General features: G+C 36.0%; 1 protein-coding gene across 2 annotated transcripts in view; it reads right to left on the bottom strand.

Annotated features, from left to right (window-relative positions):
* The window catches only part of LOC150110069 (copine-8-like), a 294,861-nt gene that overhangs the window by 163,788 nt on the left and 107,749 nt on the right, over positions 1-23,324 (bottom strand). For both annotated transcript variants that reach the window (XM_090391056.1, XM_090391066.1), the window contains exon 8: positions 2,286-2,389. In XM_090391056.1, the coding sequence (XP_090247182.1) occupies positions 2,286-2,389 (104 nt within the window). The remainder of the gene's footprint in view (positions 1-2,285; positions 2,390-23,324) is intronic.

The raw sequence follows: 23,324 nt of genomic DNA, 5'->3' as shown, positions 1-23,324 counted from the left end.
ACTGTGCTATCACTGCTTGTTTCATTTAGCAACTTTTCAAAGTAATTACACCATACTTCAAGGATATCTTTTTCTCCCATTTTCATGTCGCTTTTATCATCTCTAACTCCTTTTACAGCACTCTTTCCTCCATTCCAAAGCTTCTTCAACAACCTCCAGAATATTTTGCCACTTCTTGATATTATTTTCTATGTTCTTGCCAAAGTCCTCCCATGACTTTTGTTTAGCTAGTTTTACACAGTGTTTATCATTCTTGCATTTTTCTCTGTATTCTCTAAGAGCACAAGCTGACTTATTTGCCAGGAACTTTTGATAGGCTTTCTTCTTTTCCTTCACTGCCTCTTTAACTTGCCGTGTCCACTATGGAGTTCTAATTTTTCTATCCTTGCAGACAACTTCACCACATACCTCTCAAGCTGAATCAATGAGGGCTTTCTTCAAGGCTTGCCACTGAATCTCCAAGGTTTGATTCCTGTTCTCAAACTCTTTCATTTTTTCTTCAATAATCTTTGTGTATTTTAGTCTACAGTTTGCATCTGAGAGCTGCTCGACTTTTATTCGCTTTAAAACTTTCTTACATGTTATTCTTTTCAATATGAAATTCAATTTTATCCTGTTCAAAACTAAATAGTGATCACTTCCAATTTCAAATCCTCTGTACACTCTGGTGTTCTGCACCAGGGAGAAAACATCAAAACATCACTATCAATAATAACATAGTCAATGAGACTTTTCTTATTCCTTGCCTCTTCTCTCCATGTGAATTTGTGCAAATTTTTATGTTGGAACATGGTGTTAGTAATAACCAGTCCATGTTCTGAGCAGAAATCCAACAAATATTTGCCATTATTATTAGCTTTGCTCTTTTCTCCAAATTTTCCCAAAATATTTTTGTATGTCTCACAATCATTTCCTACTCTGCTATTTAGATCCCCAACAAGGCCTAACTTTTCCTTTTTCATTTTGTCAGTTGCTTTTTCTAAAGCCTCAAAAATTTCCTCCACTTCTACCTTAGTAGAACCTTCTGTGGGACCATATGCCCACCATTCTTTTACAGATGAAATGCTGACTCTCCAAACCAGGTAACTCTATTCATCTCAGTTCTGTGATGTAGCCTTCCTCATTCAGTATTCTTCAATGACTACAACTTCCAGGTGTTCAAGAGAAATATCAACCGATAACAGATGACTATGCTCTTGACCCCAGTTCACACATGGCATTTCTTTGATACATGTCACCTCTCATGGAAGTGAGAGAGACACACACACGAGTGGCTAACTCACCTTTAGTTGAAAAGAAAGCCTTGATAAATGTTCTTTGCATTAGTCTGGGCAGGATTTGAACCCAGGTCTTTGACTGAAGGACATCGTTAGTACTGACTGAGACACGAGGGCACCAGCCTAAACTTTTATTTGACAGCCAATCATATATACAATACTATGATAAAAAAATTTAATATAGCAAACTATCCATTATGACAAAGTAACTATTCGTGCAATCCCTGCAAGTCTGCTATAGTGAAAGTTAAAACTTTCTGAAGAATGTAGCAGAAGTGTCAACAAAGAGGCTGAGTTCTGTTAGATACTTTAGTTGATAAAAGTGGTGAATGAAAAATATTCAACTTAGAATAACATGAATAACTAGTTATTCATTGATTACTCATGTACTAAGATGAGAAGTTTGGTGCCAATTAGTTTAATGTTACCATAAAAAATCAATGTTTTTCTTCAAAAAACTATCAACAGGGATGAAAAATTGGTTTCATCATGATGATACCAAAATGAAAATTCAGTCTATGGATATTCACCACAAAAAAAAGAACCTGATGACACGTGGCTATGCATGGGCATTATTTCCTTCAACAGCTATTTGAAAAAATTAAATTCGAAGTAGCAGAATATGATCCCTTACAAACTGGAACTGGTATTGTTGGATTTCTAGTTATTTCCTAAACTGAAAATGATGAACAGGCCAAAGAAGAAACAAAAAGAGTGTTCCACCTAAAACGTTTACAATGGGAGAGAGGAAAGAAAAAATTGTTATGCAGTGGAAAAAATATAATGAAAGGGAAAAAATATAATGAAAGGGAAAAAAGATTATGTTGAGAATGAGTGTACAATTATAAAAAAACTGGAAAGAAACCATTAAAGCATACTATTTTTTGATATACAAAGCATATAAAAAAATTAAAAAAAACTAAATCTGAAGTGCCAAAACTGTAAATTTTTGTCTTCAGTCAGTCAGTGCCAAATAACTAAGACAAAGACAAAGCAAAAGTAACATACCTATTGTCTTCGTTACATCTGTAGAAAACAAGAAAGGGATCAGACTTGCCAAAAAAATCCTTTTTGTCTAAATTCTGTGCGTAAAATTTCATTGTAGCAATTTCCTAGGGATGGAAATGAAGACATGAAACAACGACCAAGAAATATACACATTATTTCCATATTTATAATAATAGATTTTCAAAAATGTTCAAATTTTCAAGTCTTTTCGTAATACAACATCCATCCTATAACTGGAATCCATTTGCAAGGCTTGCATAGTAACTGCTACAAAGCTCCTGAGGATCAACATGAAATAATGTAGTTTCATGTTTCGTGACATAACTAGCATAAAAGGCAGCCTGGGTGGCTGAGTGAATTTTATTATTATTATTATTATTATTATTATTATTATGTGACACCTCCAGAGAATCCAAAGACTCATCAAAGGAGGGCAGCTACTCTACAACTCTGTCTCCACCACTCAAATCCACCAACTATACAACAAACTGCAATTACCATCATCCGCTACACCAGTGCTATCTACTGCTCACCACCACAAGCATTTTCACAGAGAGTCACAAACATCGATGCCCATGGTGGGATTCGAACCCACAGTCTTTTGGCTGGAGAGTGGATATGCTAACCACTTGGCCAACCAGGCTAGCAGGAATAATTCCTTCAAGAATCGCTTGAAGGAATTATTCCTGCCCACTCTCCAAACAACATAAGTAGCAGGAACGAATGATTTGAAAGGAGACAAAATGGCTATGAGAGAGGATTTGAAGGAATTACTTGAAATAGCAAAAGAGAAGAGTGAGAGCGTTAGGATGATGAGTCTGTTGCCACGGTATGACAGTGAAGAGTATAGGAGGAGGGACAAAATTGCTAATAACTTTATGCGCGGATTATGCAGGAGTGAGTTTGATGGGCGAAAGGATTTATATAAGATGGATGGTTTACATTTGAATGGATTTGGTATACGGAGACTTGAAAAGGTATTGTTGAATGAAGTGGAAGTGCAGAATCAGGGAAACTAGAGTTACTGGGGGGGGGAGTAGATATGCAGACTTTAGGGAGACGGTAGAATGTATGACTGTGTGTAATATGCCCAAGCGAGTATGAAGGAAACAAATCAGAATGGGATAGTTAGTATAAGGCATCAAAATAGGGATGGGACAAATGAGCTTCTGCAATTCATGTATACTAATGCTAGAAGTATTAGGAACAGGAAGGAAGAATTTTTGGCCTTGGTTGGCACTTCCAGGACACAGGTTATTGGCATTAGTGAAACATGGCTGACAGAAGATGATACAGCTAGTGGTATGGTGTGTTCAGGAGTGACAGGGAGAATAAAATGGGGGAGGAGTGTTATTGATGATAGCTGATGAGCTGCAGCCAAGGAGAATAGAAGTGGAACTGCAGGATAGAGAAAAGAGCACATTTGAGGCTATTTGGTGTGAGATTGAGACTAGCAAAACAAAATATACAGTTGGGGTGCTGCTATATACTAATGCTAGAAGTATTAGGAACAGGAAGGAAGAATTTTTGGCCTTGGTTGGCACTTCCAGGACACAGGTTATTGGCATTAGTGAAACATGGCTGACAGAAGATGATACAGCTAGTGGTATGGTGTGTTCAGGAGTGACAGGGAGAATAAAATGGGGGGGAGGAGTGTTATTGATGATAGCTGATGAGCTGCAGCCAAGGAGAATAGAAGTGGAACTGCAGGATAGAGAAAAGAGCACATTTGAGGCTATTTGGTGTGAGATTGAGACTAGCAAAACAAAATATACAGTTGGGGTGCTGCTATAGACCAGGTGATGGAATAGATGGTGGAGATAGTATGCATAAACAAATAGAAGAAATGAGTGGAAGGACGGTAATTATTATGGGAGATTTTAACTAAGGTAACATTGATTGGAAGGAGGAGAGGACACATGGGAGGAAGGAACTGGATTTTATGCGGTTATTAAGGGATAGCCATCTGCGACAGCATGTAATGGAAAATACTAGCGGTCAGAGAGTGCTTGGCCTAGTAATTGCAACTGAGAATTTGTTCTGGAATTACCGGACTGGTAAGTATGACAAGCTTAGGCGTTTGATTGGTTCAGTGACATGGCATGTAAAACTGCAAGGGCTGTTGACAGTGCATGGGAGGTGGTTAAAAAGTGTTTGCAGGAGGAAATGGCTGACTGTATACCTAGAGTCCGAATAATAAATCAAGTAGGGGTTAAATGGATGAATAACACCATTAAGCTTGAGCTGCAAAAAAAGAAACAACTGTGGAGGGAATTTAAGGAGAAAGGAAGGCACATGAACGGTTTAAAGCGCAGGCTGGAAGGGTAACGACTGTGGTCAGAAAAGCAAAAACAGATTATGAAAAACATTACCCATGCAGGCTAAAGAGAATCCCAAACAGTTTTTTTCGATATGTTGCAAGTAAAAGAAAAAATGCATATGGCAGAATGATTTTAAAGATTGCTGATGGTAGGGAGGTAACCAAATCAGTTGATATAGTGGAATTACTGAGCGAGCACTTTGCAAGAGTATATCATCCAGGTGGTGACATTGCAGGAATGAATGAACCAATAGCTTATATGGGAATTGTGATGAATGAAGTGGAGGTGAATAGTCTATTACAAAACCTCAATCAATACATCTGCAGGATTGGATGGTATAGCAGCTCGTGTCATAAGTGAAGCAGCTAAAGAATTGTCAGTGCCCTTGACCATTTTGTTTAATTTGAGTCTTGGGTCTGGGTTAGTCCCAAGGGGAGTGGATAGAGGGGAAAATAGTTCCACTGCATAAAGGAGGTTCCAAGACTGCTGTTGTAAATTACCGACCGATAAGCATATCAGGAATCGTTGTCAAGGTCTTGGAGAAAATAGTCAAGAGGAAAATACAGGATTGGATAGATGAAAATAGGATACTGTATGGGGGACAGCATGGTTTTGTGAATGGTAGATCATGCCTCAGTAACTTGCTCACGTTTTATAACACAGTGACGGCTGAACTGGATAAGGGTAATGGGTTTACAGTGATTCTACTGGACCCTGCTAAGGCCTTTGACAGGATACCACATGAAATTCTAATCAGTAAACTGCAACATATGGAGATGAATATAGGGTTGGTGAGATGGATAGGAGGGTGGTTGATGGAGAGATATCAGAGTGGTTTATTCAGGAGTAGAGTCCAAAAGACGGCCTGTGACTAGTGGTGTGTGCCGCAGGGTTCTGTTCTTGGACCACTACTGTTCAGTTTGTTCATTAACGATATAGGAAAGGATCTGAGAGGAAGTGTTCATTTGTTTGCTGATGATGCAAAGTTGGGTAGAGCAATAGTGAGTGCACAGGATGTCAAAATTTTGCAGGATGATTTGGATAGTTTTGAAGGACTGGGCTAAGAAGAATGTATGTCAATTTAATGTGGCAAAGTGTAAGATTATGCATTTTGGGGTGAAAAGATTAGCAGCAGTATATCACATTGGTGGAACTGTACTCCAGGAGATTGACGAGGCCAGGGATTTGGGAGTGTTGGTGGACAGGGAGTTAAAGTTGGGGGGGAGGGGGGCACATTGCAAAAGTGGCTAAATCAGTTCATCAAATCACTTGGTTGCTGAAAAATACTTTAACAAGCAGAGACAGGTTATTGTTTCTCTGTATCAAGCCTTGATAAGACCCCATCTAGACTACTGTGCCCAGATATGGGCGCCTGGGTTTCTTCTTGATGGGGAGGAGGTGGAGAGGATCCAGAGATGAGTGACCAAGATGATAGCAGGTCTGTGGAATGAACCTTATGAGAACAGGTTGAAGATTTGTGGGTTGCAAAAATTGGCTGATAGGCAGAAAAGGGGGTGATATGATTGAGACATTCAAATTACTGAAGGGTTTCTATAAGATTAATTCAGAAGATATCTTTGAGAATAGGACTGGTGGTGGGAGGACTAGGGGCCATACATGGAAGCTGGGCAAGAGTGGTTAGCAAGGGTGTTAGAGCTAGGTTTTTTACTTGGAGAGTGGTGAATGAGTGGAATAAGCTGCCAGAGTCTGTTGTGGGTGCCATGACTGTGAATGAGTCTAAGGTGAGGTATGATAGATACTGTGCGAGTGTCGAATGCTGTTCTTGACATGATGTTAGGGCTTCCCTCGATGAGTCTATCGATTCCTTGGAGTCGCCCGTAATAATAATAATAACAATAATAACATTCTGTGGGTTCAAATTCCATTAAGGACATGGATGTTTATCAGTATTCAGGTAGATTTTTTCTACTTGGTGAAAGACTACCAGATCCTGTTTATTGGAGGCTTTAAATATTTGGTCCCTAGAGTAAGGTTTCTGGATAGCCAAACTCTTAGCCCATCCATGATACTAATGTACAATAAGTTTACAACCTTTCATGGATAAGAGTCACATAAAAAATGAGGATTTACTGAATGTAACAAGCAAATTTCATAATTTTTAAGTAAAAATTACGCAAAGCATGCAGGACACTTAACAGATTCATTTCATCAGTAATCCAGCTGTACTCAAGCAATTTCAAAACACTGGCTTTGATTTTATTAAAATATGGTTTATGGAATCCTTATAAAAACCATTTTAAGGAACAAGGATTTAATTTTTTATTTGATTTTTATGGCACAAAGACATCAAAGATCATACTGCACCAGTACACAGGTTGCAGCAGTACATATGGTAAACAGTTAGTGGGACAATCACAAATATCCATGCTCTTGGCAGGATTCGAACCCATAGTCTTTAGGGAACAAGGAACAAAATGTCAAAATGACATACTCCAAAAACTCCACCCTTGCTGATTGAAATAATGGAAAATTTGGGATTCGGGATTTACATAAATACACAGATACCATAATAAAAATTATTTATTACACAAATATTTCATCTTAAGTCACTTAAAACATTATCAGTGTAAGTGAAGAACAATGATGAAATTTGAAAACAGAGCAGTAAAACACATACAGTACAACAGAATCCTCTAAACATTTCAAATGTTCCCTTAAGAACATTTGAAATGCTTTTGACCTCCAGAGAGTTAGGGACTCATTGAGAAAGGCCACATACTAAACACACCAGCTACCATACTCATTTTTGAATTCATTCACGCTGCTTGAACATACAACAGCCAATGGCAATCCATTCCATCATGCACCCCCTCTCAGAGAAAAATCTAGCCCTCACCCCATTCTTAGCAGCATTCATTCTCAGCTTCCAAGGATGTCCTCTTGTACTTTCCCCATCCTCCATAAAATGAAAAATTTCATTTGCTGAAATTGTGTATAACCTTTTCAGAAGTTTGTGACTCAATTATATTACCCCTCTTTCTCCTGTATGCTAGTGTCTGGAGCCTACAAATTCTCAATTTGTCTTCATAATCATCATTAATCTGCAATCCTGGTATCATTTTTGACTCTCGCTCTCTCTCTCTCTCTCTCTCTCTGCTAACACTCCTTTGTACTCTCCGCTGTATCAGAATCACCATGGAAAATCAAGAGACCAGACCTGTGCACAAGAGTCCAGAGGCTAATGAAGGCCTTGTAAAAAGGCAAAATGACATCCTTATCTTTACATATCAAAATTTTTTTTCAGCATTGCAATTATCTACTGAGTCGTATTTGAGATCTTTGCTACATGGCCCCTGAACTTCAACTTCCTATCTACTAACACTCCAAGATCCCTAGCCTGATCAGTTTCTTCTAGCATAATCCCACCAACATATGACAATGGATATCTAAAATGCATATGTACTACGGTCAGAAGCATAAGGAATAAGAGAAAGGAGTATGTGGTAGGCATGCATAATTAGATTTAATGGAATGAATACAACACAGAGAAATAATTAAACACAGGTTGCTATACTTTGTCTCTGTCACATAGACATGTTCAAGAATACATTATTAAAATTGTAACACACAAAATGTGCTATGAGGAGCAACTTCTATGGGTACAGTTGGCTAGCCTTGGCTGGTGGCAAGAGGTCTAAGAATCTTTGGAAATTTAACAACCATATTTATTTAGATTAGGTTGGTGTTTTCTAATAAAGGCTTTTAAGTTTGTATTTGGTGTAGTGAAGCATATTTTTTTATTATGCTTTTTATTTTTCATTTGATTCTGTACAAGATATCCAAGTGCATGGTCAGCTAGAACTGGTTGACCATAGCTGTGGTGGCAGAAGTATTCCTTGTGTTTTCCAAGACAAATCTCCCAGTTTGACCATGATATGATAATCAGCAAGAATAAGGAATCTTGTAAATACCTAGAACAGAGAGGTGAGGGAGTGGATCCTTAGTATATATCCACGCCCTCTCCTCTCCCTCTGTTCCAAGGGCAGTTAGTTTGAATGAGGTTTGAAAGCAGTGCAGACAGGCTATTATTATTTACTTTTTCTCTAGCAAACTGGATTCTGGGATGCTGCCTGTTGAGGAGGAGAGAGTTATGTGTTTAAGAATGACATATCAAACTATTAAACCAGCATTTATTTCTCCATACTATACGAATATAAAACCAACACCTAACCTAACCTAATTCCTTAATGTAAGCAAACAAAGCATGAAGTATCTTTGTGACTAGAAACTTCATGCACAAACTTTGTTTGCTTACACTTGGATAAAGAATTTTAAAGAAGAATATAATTTCTTGGGAATGGTTTTAATTCACAACACAAGAATAACAAGAAAATATTTAATATTTATTTACTTATTTGCCAATAGTTCACTGGTGTTATACCCAGCATCTTCAGAGCAAAAAAAAAACAGTCTATCATAGTACATGAACAGCTACAATTAGCTAATAGTGAGAATAGTTTAAAATAGGAAAAGGCCATAACCGGCATCATCTCCTGTTGGATAAAGTGAGAGTTAACAAGTATTAATTTGACCTTAAAATTACTGTATCCCAAATTTTTTGGTAAACTGATAGTCATACTTGTTGAGGTTCAGGAAACATTTTATAGCTACTGCTGCAAACACAGTCTCTCTCTCTCTCTCTGATTTATGACCTTTGTGTTTCTCCATCTGATCCTGTGTGAAGGGATATCCAAGGTATGGTCTGTCAGTCCCAACTTTCCACAATGATGATACCAAATGTATTTTTTATGTTCATCGAGGCAGATATCAACAGATCTTCTTGTCTATCCAGAATAAAACAGGTCACAATTACAGGGCACTTCGCACCCATGGATGCAATAAAGGAAGGAGTGTGTCCTATGATGAAAGAATGAGGATCGCCAATTTGTTATATGTTTTAAATGTGGTGAGGAGTTGATACTCATTAAGCACTCTGAACATCTTTTCATATGTGCCTTGAATGTAGGAGATAATAAGTTTCACTTCGGTCTGCTGCATTAGGTGACACCGGGATTAGGTGTGGTAAGGAGGAGGGCATTTATTTTATGTGGATTATGGGATCTGACTAAAAGAGTGTGGTTAGGGTAGGTGATTTCAGCAGTAAGGGCATTATCATTGGAACAGATAGGTCTGGCTCTGTGAATTAGTGTTTTTAGGATACCATAATGTTGAGATAGATGATGCAATTGCTTGTGCAAATATCTTCCGGCATGTGTAGGTTTTCTATAAATTAAAAAAAAAAAGATAATGAACCATTTAGAAGGCATGTGAGTAGTGTAGCTAAGAAGGGCAGTTATTAGATTCTTTTTTTTTTTTCATTGTGAGAGGATTTTAAGTTGTTGCGTGATACACTAAAAGCATATCTGTGTCTGGATAGCCACAGATACACTTTAAACATGTAGCCAAATAGTAAGCACATTATCAACATAGCACAGCTAAACTAATAGTTTGAGTGTGCAACAGATAAAATTAGGTGTTGACAGTTATTCATGACTTATTTCTAACGGTATTAACAACACCAAACAATTCTATCCAAAGATGTTAACTGCTTATATTTCGTTGAATTTCAAATCAGCATCATCAGAGTACAACACAGCTAGTATATGCAACAGTAAGTGAAACAATACAATTGTAATGGACAAAAAAAAAAAAAAATCTCAAGTCTATTTTGACACCCTCTAATGTAAAAAAACATTACAGTTATGTGGGAGTTGTTCTTACGATAACAGTCTCTCAAATTTTTGGCAAATTAATGCAACCATATTTGTTTAGGTTAGGAGAATTCTTCAAAGCCATGGCTGACTCAAAAAATAATCTTTCAGATCTATAACAGCTTCTAAATAGCACATTTGTTTTCTTCCATATAAATCCTGTGAGAAAGGTTATAACAAAACTAACCATTATGTCTGAATTTTTTTGAGAATGTGAAATAGACTGAAGTTTTATACAAAAGTAGAGGAGTTGCTAGTAAGGAGGAGGGCAAGCGACTTGGCTAACTGTTGGGCTAGCCAAGTCGCTTGCCTAATGTGGCTTGCCAAATCACCCCCCACCTTTACTGGCAACACCTCTACTTTTGTAAAAAAATTCAAGCTATTTCAAAGCACTAGTTGAAAATCACATTCTTAAAAATTCAGACATAATGGTTAGTTTTGATATCACCTCTTTATTTACCAATGTACCACTGATAGACACCCTTGATATTTGATTAAATCAAGATTTCCCTGTTATCTTTGAATTATTCAAATTTACATGAAGAAGAAAACTCTACAAACAAATTAATGGCACTGCTATGGATTCCCCCCCCCCCCTCTCTGCCCCTTAGCAAACTTCTATATGGAACACTTTGAAAACAAAGTACTTACCACAGCTACATACAAGCCACTAGTGTGGTTACGCTATGGAGATGATGTGTTTACCATTTAGCCCCATGGACAAGATACTTTGGATGCATTTGTCACCTACCTAAACAGACAACACTCCAAAATCCACTTCACAGCAGAAAAAGAATCAAAAACTGTTTATCATTTCTTGACACATTAGTCACCCACCTTTCAGATTGATCACTATCTTTTTCCATTCACAGAAAGCCAACACACACATGTAGAAAGATACTTACATAAACAATCACATCATCATCCAGTCCAACAGTATGGACTTTTAAAAACACTTACACACAGAGCCAGAGTCATTTGTTCTAACGATACAGCTCTGTCCACAGAACTCAAATATCTGCGCCATACGTTCTTGGCCAACGGCTACAATCACTACAAAATAGATAAAATACTCCATAACCCCATTATCCCCCTAATAACAAGAACATAACATTACCATTTCTATTCCATATGTAATAGGTACATCAGAAAAGATAGCTAAAGTACTGATGAAATGGATTTCACACCATATTCAAACCTCATATTAAAGTAGCAACTCTGATCTGCTCACCTAAGGATCCCCTCTAGCACATCCTGGAGTGTATGAAGTTCCCTGCTACTGTGACTTGGCCTACTATGGTCAAACAGGAAGATCAGTTAATATCTGCCTTGAAGAACATAATAAATATATTCGCTACTATTACTATGGCAAGTCAGGACTAGCAGGCCACACATTGGATACCCCTTCACACAGGATTAAATGGAAGAAAACAAATGTGCTATTTAGAAGCAGTTATAGATCTGAAAGATTATTTTTTGAGTCAGCCATGGCTTTGAAGAATTCTCCTAACCTAAATAAAGATGGTTGCATTAATTTGCCAAAAATTTGGGAGACTGTTATCGTAAGAGCAACTCCCACACAGCTATAATGTTTTTTTTACAACATTAGAGGGTGCCAAAAAAAGGACTTTAGATCTTGTGTCCATTATAATCGTATTGTTTCACTTACTCACTGTCAAGTACACTAGCTGTGTTGTGCTCTGATGATGCTGATTTGAAATTCAGCAAAACAGTTAATAAAACATTTTCTGATAAAATTGTTTGGTGTTGTTAATACTGTTAAAAATAAGTCATGGTTTGAGAGTAGTTGTGATGAGTGCTTGGTTCTCTAAGTGTTCTATCATAACAATTGGCCAAATGGGAGGGGAAGCCCATGCTGCTGTCCTATCTAGTTTGCATGTTTTCCTTGTCCATGTGAAATAGCCAGCATGTACTGTAAATTTGAATAATTCAAAAATGTCTGTAGGGAAATATGACTAACAAGTCTAAGTTAGTGGTACATAAGCAAATAGTCAAGTAATACTGAAACTAATTATTATGCCTGAACTTGCTGTTGAAAGTTTTTTCACTTGGTTATAAATTAAATTAAAGATGTCAAGAAATTATACTCTTGTTTAATCCTTTCTCCAAGTGTAAGCAAACAAAGTTTGCACATGAAGTATTTTCACGACTGGGCTACTCGTACATAGAGGCTAATAACTTCACATTAACTGCCTTAGTAACTACCAAAGCACACATTCTTTCAAGCACACATTCTTTCAAGCACACATTCTTATAATACTATGCATTACAAGAAGTGCCAATATCCAATTAATATTAAGACAATTAATGAAAAGTAATTAGCTTCCATATACAAGTAGCCTAGCGTAAAGATACTTCACATGCAAACTTTTGTATGTTTACACATGGAATATAATATAATTTCTTGGTATCTTTAATTTAATTGAACTTGTTAAAATATGGTTTTTTAAGTGAACTGAATTTTTTTACAAATGAGAAAGAATTACATGTTTTTTTGTTTTTTTTTGGGGGGGGGGGTAGTAATTTAGCCAAATATTTAACAAATTGGTATGTAGGATTATTTATACTATCAACAATTAAACACAGAGGCCTTGTATGTGAATTTTTGGTGTTCCATATATTCAGGGTGTCTTTACCTGAAAAGGCTTGACAGTTTCTTTATGTTAGGAAGTGACTTTCTTCAGTAATTAATGAACTTTATTCTTCTGCATATCAGAAGGATCACAATCTATGATTTTATAAGTAGAATGATCATGTAAAAGTGTGCATTTTGTTTTCATATTATCGTCCTGGCATGTACCATCAAGAGGTGTACAGGATATTATGATAGTAATGAGGTAACTTTTTCATACAGTACTAACTTCCTATAGACAATTTTCCTTCAAATGAATCTGTTATCTGTCAGGGCTCTAATATTATCAGATCATATATGTCTCTCTTCTAAGGCACTTTTTTACTGCATCAATCAACCTAGATTTTAGTCTTCTTCTGGATCTTTTTCCTCCCATCCAGCAAAGAAGTTACTTTGCTAACTTTTCCTCTCCCATTATATTCAGGTGGCCATATCACTGGAGATTAGTTCTGCCAACACATTCCTGAATGCTAACAATATCAAGTTCTTTCCTAATCAAAAGAATTTTGCTTAAATTAGATATCAAATGTCTCCTGGTCCTGATGTCACTGTTTCAAATATCCTAAAGGTCTATGCTTCAGACTTGACTCTCATTCTGTTTCATCTTTTCACATTTTCCTATTTGCTAGTATCCCTGCAGTTTAAAATTTAGTCCATATTCAACGTTTTCCTAAAAAGGATAACAATTCTAATTACTCAAACTATCATCCAGTTTCTCTTACTACAGTTCTTTCCAAAGTAATGGAAAAAAGCTATGATATTTTGAAGCCTCTCAGCTAATGAATGACTACCAGGTATGATTTCCATCAGTCAGTCAACAGGTGATATTTATGTCACTCATATCTGGACAAATACCATGGAAAAGTTTGGTGAGTCCCAAGTGGTTGCCCTCAACATCTCCAAAACTTTAGACTGGTTCTGGCACAAAGACCTGTTGAGTAAATTCCCATCATTTAATCTTCCCCCTAATTTCTGCAGTTAGACAGACAGCTTTCTGAATGGACACTCACTTTGGGTGATGGTGAATGGTTTCTTATCTTCTATACATGGTTATACCCTGTATTCATGTGCACACACATACACACCCCGAGGACATATATCAGGAATATGATGATACTGAGAATGATTTAAGAAGGAATATCCAGTTTTATTTTCCATTAATACTAAACTTGGGAAGGACAAAAATTCAGACTAATAGTTTGGGCAAGGAGAATGGCTATCAGTTCAATTTAAAAGTGTAAGGTTATATGTTTTTGGCTGAAGAGATTGCAAGCTGTGTATTATACTGATAAGACTGCACTGCAAATAAGTAATTTGAAGCTTTGAAGACATATTGTAGAAGTGAGCAAAAGGATCATATAGATATATAATATACTGACAAGCAGGGATAAAGAAGTTTTTATCCCTCTTTATACTATTTATAATGCTTTGAAATGACAATCTATTCTACTACACACACACATCTGGTTGCCTGAATTTGAAAAGATTGTGGAAGTGGTAGAGAGGTTCGGATGCAAGTGAGCAAAATATTAACTGGTCTACGGAGTGCATTTTATGAAAACAAACTGAAAGTTTGTGGGTTACAATGTTGGGCTAATTAATAGCCAGAGAAGAGAAGATGTAATAAAAATATAAGTTATTAAAGAAATGGATGCTAGAGAAATTTTCCAGTAAACTGGATGAGAGAACAAAGGAACAGGACACTCCTCTGACAGTTGAATAATAGTAGGGTTACAGGGTGTGTGTGTGTGTGTGTGTGTGTGTGTGTGTGTACGTTTGCACGCTGAATTAAGTTGTTTCGCTTGCAGTTTGGAATGGATTACCAGCGTGATTGTTTTGGTAGTAAACAGAATCATTTTTTCCCTTCTGCTAAAGACCATGTGCACTCCACTGTCTCATTCTGTATGTGAGACATATGGATTACATCTGTTTTTTTGAAAATTTTATGTTTAGATTGGGTATGCATCGAATAAACACTGACAACTATAACAACTTGCATTCTTCATTGCTATTCCTTTAAATTTGAGATAATTCAATGAATTTTGTGAAGACTTACCCAAATAATCTGAACAAGATTGATTCCATGTCAATTTTTCACATTGGAGAGAGATAGATAGATAAAAAGTTTATCTATTGTTCTAAATAAAAAATGTATTTTATGCTGAAATGAGTTTTCTGAGAGAGCTTGCTTCACATTTTCATTACATTTAAATGAAAATGCGAAGCAAGCTCCCTCGAAAGATTAGCTGTAAAAGTAATAAACTAACAGTTTTTCAAATAAATCATGTCCGTTTTATTTGATTCCTATCAAACTATCACATTAAAACAAAAAAAATACAAGCACAGATTATTTGTTTCCAAGATCTTGCAAAGATAGCCAGTCAGAGCAACCTGACAGTAATAGATTTGAATTGTTCAATCCTTCTTGGATTTGGAACGCTATTACAATTGCTTTTGCCACGAATCTGGAAACTGATCCTCAAAGAAATCTTGTATTATAAAGGCAGACCAGGTAATCCAGAGAAGATGGCAGTAAATGTTTTATCATCTAAAAGGATATCATTTGGTTTTGTTAGCAACAGAGCAATTTTTTCTTAGCAAATGACTCAGGGGCATATGAAGATGGCAATATTTTGGAAAAGTTCTTTCTAATAATATCTACAATTATGCTGGAATCAGCAACTGTACGTCCAATATGTTTCAGAACCGAGAGTCATACACTTGACTTTCATTTTCTGGATCATGGCACAGAGCACTTTGATTTTAGCTGATCTGTTTACAGAGGATTAAAAGATATAAACTGGATCCCAAACTTCTTTTGGCTCTAATGTTGAATATATCATACTCAAGCATGAATACATTTGAGAACAATTAAGCATGTTGTGGTCAAGTAGCTACAAAAGATGCTTCAGCCAAAGCTTGGTTTAAGCTTTCTTAGCCACTGTGAATTCAGCTAACTAACTAACATCTTTTGGTGAAGTGAAAGTGGAAAACAACTATGTTTGGAAGTGAAGATGTTTGAATAATACATTGTAATATAATTTACTGCTTCTCTAGTACAAGATGAACTGGTAGAAGATATTCTGCAGGGAAAAAATATCACTCTCACAGATACTGTGTTCAATTTCCCAATTAAGCAGAAATAACTGGGAACATATAGTTAAAGTAATTGCAGAGACATGTGGAAGAATGTATTATTACTTCCAATGTTTAAGGAGGAGGAAACTGTTGTCAAGCAGGTGCTCAACAATTCTTCTCCTCTTTCTCCTCCCAATGTTGGTATTTGCACTATCCCAAAGAGATAATGGATATTTAAACTTACTGTAAGGAGGAGATTGGTCATTGTAAAATTAGATCATCAAGGTAATTTCTGAGAGATGTTAGCACCTGATGGCAAATAAATGACACATATTGTAACAAATAACTATACAATAGCAGAATTAATGTAAAATCAAAAAAATACTTCCAGATGTCTTGCTGGAAAGATGTCACACAGCTTTGGCATTAAGATTTAACATACCAGACAAAACTCAGAATTTTTAAACAATAGTTTTTTTTTTGAAAACTCATAACATCAATGTGAATTAGCCATGGAACCATTCATTGTTGTGTAAGGCTTTCAGTTAGTTACTGGTATAATGAAGGTCTAATAAGCCGCATAGGCATAAAAAACTCCCAAACATCGTGTAATATGAGAGCCCTGGTTCCAGTTTAAGGTACCACATGATCCCAATACCTCAGTGGTTTCTTTCAATGTCCTTAATAAAGACATGGAAGGAATTTACAGAAATTGCAAAGGAGAACAAAGTTCCATTTTTGGAAATGAAATTTTTAGGCTGAAAGTTTCAAAGTTACATTTTTGGATTGAAAAAAAAAAAAAAAAAAAGACAACAGAAGAATATCAAACATATTCTTCCAAATAGGACAATATATCCATACCAGCTCCTTTCATCACTCACCACAAAACTTAAGAATCATCAGAACTTTAAAAAAACTGAGCTTTTAGAATCATTAAGAATGATGAAACAAAGAAGAAAAAATAATCTTCTATCATTCCCCCACAACCCAATTTCTTCAAAATGTTACTCAAAAAAAAGTTACTATATAAATAACTGTTCTCTGAGATACCAACTCAAAATTACAAAAACAGATTATAAGGTTTCCATTTCCTCCCCCTATATTGACACTTTCAAGATGCATCACAAGCTTTAAAACAAGTCAACATTAGAAATACCAAACTAGTCCACTACTTGCAGAATCTTGGTATTATTTTTTAAAACCTAGAGCAGATAAGATTCTATGTACTTGTGGCAATGCATACATTAGTCAAATTGACAGTAGTCTTGAAATCTGTAAAAAAAAGACCACCTGAGCAACAGTGAATATAAAAGGCAAGATAAAAGTGGCCTCATTTCACACATTTTATCAGAATATCATGAGATAAACTGGTCATCAACCTCAATCAGTTTTCTAAAAGATAATCTCTTGCTAAGAACATTTAAAGAATCCTCTGAGGTATTGTTATCACAGGACACCTTAAACAGAAATCAAGGCCTCAACATTACACGGGATTTGGAAGTCTCCTATATGACTATGCACTTTACCAGACCTCCAAAACATCAGCAGTCATCTAAAAGCTTGAGAATGAATCTATATATACTTGGTATGTCAAATGAATCGCATGTCTAATCCATGCTATGATTCATGTTATAAGTTTCAAAAAAATAATAATAAATAAAATAAAATTAAAAAAAATAATAATAATAAAATAACTTCGTTTTCCATATCTTTTAAGTATATTCTCTAATATGTTAATCTTCCTGGCAAAGCTATTAGACAGCAAAACTGTAAGTTTATTTTGATAGTTACATTAAATCGAGGAGTAATCCTATTAGGTTAGTTGTTGCTTATTGTACTTGTAGTTTATTTACGATAGGAACATACTGTATGAAGGCCTGTGGAATGAGGTATAACTGCACACAAGTAGAATAATTCTTGTCCTTGAGTGTTACAGGGCAATAATCATTCATTTCGGACAAATTATGGACTCCACAACCATGTTAGAATTAATTACTTTAATTACACAACGTATCGACCATCATATTAAGGTCATTATCTAGAGTATGCACACATATATATATACAGAAAAGCTATATTACATTTCAAACAGTATGCCAAAGAGAGAATGATTTGATCAACTGTCATTCCATTGGCCTGACATCTAGTGGAGGGAAAAAAAATTACATCAAAGCTATATTCTATATATAACATCATCAGAGAACAAATTCATATAGCTTTATTATGGCAAAAGTGGCGTTCTAATTTAACATGAAAATTGTTATGTTAGAGTTCAGATACTGGATTACTTACAGTTCTAATTATAATTAACTCTTAAGACAAAAAGGTTATGTGGGGGAGAATATGTGCCTTCCATCATAATTAACAATAATGATGGTCTGAAAATCCCAAGAATGTGGAAGGCACATATTCTATCCACATAACCTTTTCCTCTAAGAATTAATTTTAATTATAAATAAGGCAGTAAGTAATCCATGATCTCATCATTGTCATTATCAAACTCCTGACATGGACCTTCAAGGGATGTAGAGGATATGATAGTACTACATGAAAAACTTATATCATTACTAACTTCCTGTCTACAATTTTCCTGCAAATCAGTCTGATACTTGTCAAGACTCCATTATCAGATCTCATATTTCTATCATCTAAGGGACTTCTTACCATATCAATCCACCTATATCTGTGTATTTTTTCCTACCAACCTGGCAGAGAATACTTGCTTTGCTAATCTTTCCTCGCCCATTCTTTATAAGTGACCATATCACCTGTGATTAGCTCTGCTAACACATTCCTGGATGCCGACAATGTCAAGTTCTTTCCTAATATCCTCATTTTTAATATGATGTTGCCATTGATGCCATCTGTTCACCCCCCTAATCTTTCTCAGGACTCTCATATCTGCAGTCCCTTGTCTTTGGTCAAGTGTTTTACTTCTGCCCCAGCACTCAGATCTATAAGTCACAACTGGTCTGAACACTGTCTTGTATACAGCCAATTTAGTGTTCTGACTAATTTCTCTCTTATGCCATATGAATTTATTCAATTGACTTCCCACCATACCAGCTTTGTTGATTCAGTTGTCTATTCCCACACTGAATTTACCATCTTCACTAAAAACCGTGCCTAAGTATCACAAATGTTTTACTTGTTCGACAGGTTCTCCATTCACAACGCAATTGACATTTTCAGTGATTCTGCTTATTTTCATTGTCTTGTTATTGTTGATCTTCATACCATATCTATTATAACAGTTATTCAATTTACTCAGGGAATCTTGCAGACTTGTAGTGGATTTATTTAGAAGTATAACATCATCATCCGCATAAAGCAAAGAACTGACATTAACATATCCAATTTTCATATCAGGTTTAATACTACTTTCCTTCATAATATGATCCATATAGATAATGAATAACAGAGGTGATAATGTACATCCTTGTCTCACACCAGATTTAACATTAAACCATCTTCCTGTACTGACTGCCACACAACCCAAATAAAGACTAAGTATTGCTTGATATAATGCCCCATCGACACCACATAACGGTAGCATTTTGAATAGCTTCTCTCTTGGCACCCTGTCATAAGCCTTTTCCAGATCTACAAAACTTAAATACAGATCTTTGTTATATTCCCTTGATTTCTCCACTATTTGTTGTAAAGTGAAGATCTGATCCAGACAGCCTCTATTTGGCCTGAATCCAACTTGTTCTTCACCAACCATTTTGGAAAATTATAGAGACAACTATCGTGTTTGGGTAAAACTTTAGTTTAATATAAACCAAAATCCACACTCGACATTTCGACCTTGATATCAAGGTCATCTTCTGGAGCATATATACTCTACATACAGTTAAACAAGCTGCACTACAATCTCAATGGTTCACTAAAGTTACTGATCAACCATTACAACAATTATTGGCCTGATCTCTGGTGGAAAAAAAAAAAAAAATTTACTACGTCAACACTAGAATCTAATTATGATGGTACAACATGACAAAATATCATGCTGACTGGGTGATGCCCCAGCATCACCCAGTCAGCATGATATTTTGTCATGAAACACAAGGCCCTGGTTGTTTTCGCCAGGGAACCAGGGAGAATAGCGAAAAGTCAGCTACTGGAACAAATCTGAAAGCACATCCCAACTCAACATTACCAGAGCTAAACATTGGTACTATCAACATAAAAAGCCTGAATGGCAAAGAAATGGAGTTAGCTGAATAATTAGATAAGTACCAGATCGACATAATAGGGGTGACTGAAACAAAAAAGACAAAAACTGATGAGATCTTCCCGAGCAATAAATACAAAATGTTATATTCAGGCAATGACAATCAAGAAAAAGAAGGAATATCCATGCTATTCAACACTAAATACGAGGCTAATCTTCTTGAATGGCAGGCAGTCTCAAGTACAGTGATGGGCAAATATCAGAATGAGGAACTGGACAAAGACTTATTTGTGCGTATGGTTCCACAGAAGGTTCTACTAAGGTAGAAGTGGAGGAATTTTTTGATGCTTTAGAAAAAGCAGTTGACACAATGAAAAAGGAAAAGTTAATCCTTGTTGGGGATCTAAATAGTAGAGTAGGAAATGATTGTCAGACACACAAAAATATTTTGGGAAAATTTGGAGAAAAGAGGAAAGCTAATAATAATGGCAAATACCTGTTGGATTTCTGGTCAGCACATGGACTGGTTACTACTAACACCATGTTCCAGCATAAAAATGTGCACAAATTCACATGGAGAGAAGCAGCAAGGAATAAGAAAAGTCTCACTGAATGTTATTGTTGATAGTGATGTTTTCTCCTTGGTGCAGGACACCAGAATGTGCAGAGGATTTGATATTGGAAGTGATCACTATTTAGTTTTGAGCAGGATAAAATTGAATTTCATATTGAAAAGAATAACATGTAAGAAAGTTTCAAAGCAAATAAAAGTTGAGCAGCTAGCAGATGTTAACTATAGACTAAAATACACAAAGCTTATTGAAGAAAAAATACTTGAAGTAGAAAAAGCCATCCAAGGCTTGAAATGTGGAAATGCAGCAGAAGTAGATGATATTCGACCAGAAATGAAGTATGGTGGTATAAAAGTCTTACAGTGGCTGCACTGCATAGTTCAAAAGGGATGGACAGAGGGGCGAATTCCCGATGATTTGAGTACAGCTCTCATAGTACCCATATATAAAAAGGGAAATAAAACTGAATGTGAGAATTACAGAGGTATTTCCATACTGAATGTTCCTGGCAAGATTTATGAAAGTGTACTTGAGAAACGGTTGAGAAGAATTGTAGAAGAAAAGCTTGGTGAAGAACAAGCTGGATTCAGGCCAAATAGAGGCTGTCAGGATCGGATCTTCACTTTACAACAAATAGTTGAAAAAGCATGGGAATATAACAAAGATCTATTATTATACCTGATACCTCCAAGGAGTCCGAAGACTCATCGCAGGAGGACACCTACAACTGTCTCAACCACTACACCTAACCTCTACTGCGAATCATCTCAATCAACACCATCTGTATTTAAGTTTTGTCGATCTGGAAAAGGCATATGACAAGGTGCCAAGAGAGAAGCTATTCAATACTCTACAGTTATATGATGTCAATGGAAAATTATATCAAGCAATACTTAGTCTTTATTTGAGTTGTAAGTCAGCAGTTAGAATTGAAGGAAGTACAGGAAGATGGTTTATGTTAAATCTGAAGTGAGACAAGGATGTACATTATCCCCTCTGTTATTCATTATCTATATGGATCACATTATGAAGGAAAGTGGTATTAAAAATGATATCAGAATTGGAGATGTTAATGTCAGCTCTTTGCTTTATGCGGATGATGTTATACTTCTGAATAAAGCCGCCACAAGTTTGCAAGATTCCTTGATTAAATTGAATAATTGTTGTAATAGTTATGGTATGAAGGTCAGCAATAAAAAGACAAAGACAATGAAAATAGGTAGACTCGTTGAAAATGTCAAGTCAACTACTTTGTGAATGAAGAACCTGTGGAACAAGTAAAACATTTCAGCTACTTAGGCATGATTTTTAGTGAAGATGGTAAATTAAATACAGAAATAGATAACAGAATCATTAAAGCTGGTATGGTAGAAAGTCAAATGAATAAATTCATATGGAATAAGAGAGAAATTAGTCGGAACTACTAAATTAGCTGTATACAAGACAGCGTTCAAACCAGTTTTAACTTATGGATCTGAGAGTTGGGTTAGAAGTAAAACACTTGAACAAAGACTAGAGAACGCAGATATGAGAGTCCTGAGAAAGATTAGAGGCATGAACAATGGCATCAATGGCAATATTATATAAAAAACGAGGATATTAGGAAAGAACTTGACACTGTAAGCATCCAGGAATGCGTTAGCTGAGCTAATCTCAGGTGGTATGGTCACTTAAACAGAATGGGTGAGGAAAGATTAGCAAAACAAGTGTTCTCTGCCAGGTTGGCAGCAAAACGACCCAGAGGAAGACCAAGATATAGGTGGATTGATACGGTACAAAGTGCCTTAGACGATAGAAATATAAGATCTGATAATGTTGGAGTCTTGACATGTAACAGACTGATTTGGAGGAAAATTGTAGACAAGAAGTTAGTAATGATGTAAATTTGTCATGTAGTACTATCATATCTTGTACACTCCTTGAGAGTACCTGTCAGGAATTTGATGATGATGATCTATTGGTTGCAACATTACATTGGGCTGAGAAGCAACAAGTCTATATATATAGAAAGTATTTTTACCTTGGGTATAATTATGTTAAAGATACCAAGCAATTTTAAACCTGGTTTTACTCCATTTTTTCCCAAGTAAGCAAACAGACAAAAATGTCAAGTTTGCGCCTGCAAGTGATGCAAGACTAGCTGATCCTACAGGTAGTGCAAGACCAAGGCAACTCGTGGTAGAGGTGGAACAAGCTCCGATCACTAATCTTAATATTTACCCTTAATGCCAAAACACATCTCCAAGAAGGGGATGTATGATGTTTTGTATTAAAGGCAAGGGGTCACTACCCAGACCGGTTTCGACCTTTTTTGAGGTCTCATCAGTGGGAGCTAGGCTAGAAATACCAAGATTTAGTAATACAGAGCTTGTAAGTATTTTACCAAAACAAGTTACCATAAGGTGTTTTAACCTTATTAAATAAAAATCTCAGAAGGAGATATAGATGTAGAAAGTATTTTTACCTTGGGTATAATTATGTTAAATTCCACCTCTACCACGAGTTG

This window comes from Typopeltis vanoorti, chromosome 1 (genome assembly GCF_054136105.1).
Source record: "Typopeltis vanoorti isolate ZY-2024b chromosome 1, IOZ_Tvanoo_1.0, whole genome shotgun sequence".
Lineage (NCBI taxonomy): Eukaryota > Metazoa > Arthropoda > Arachnida > Uropygi > Thelyphonidae > Typopeltis > Typopeltis vanoorti.
Note: the sequence above shows the minus strand (reverse complement) of the source record. Positions and strands in the feature narration are given on the sequence as shown.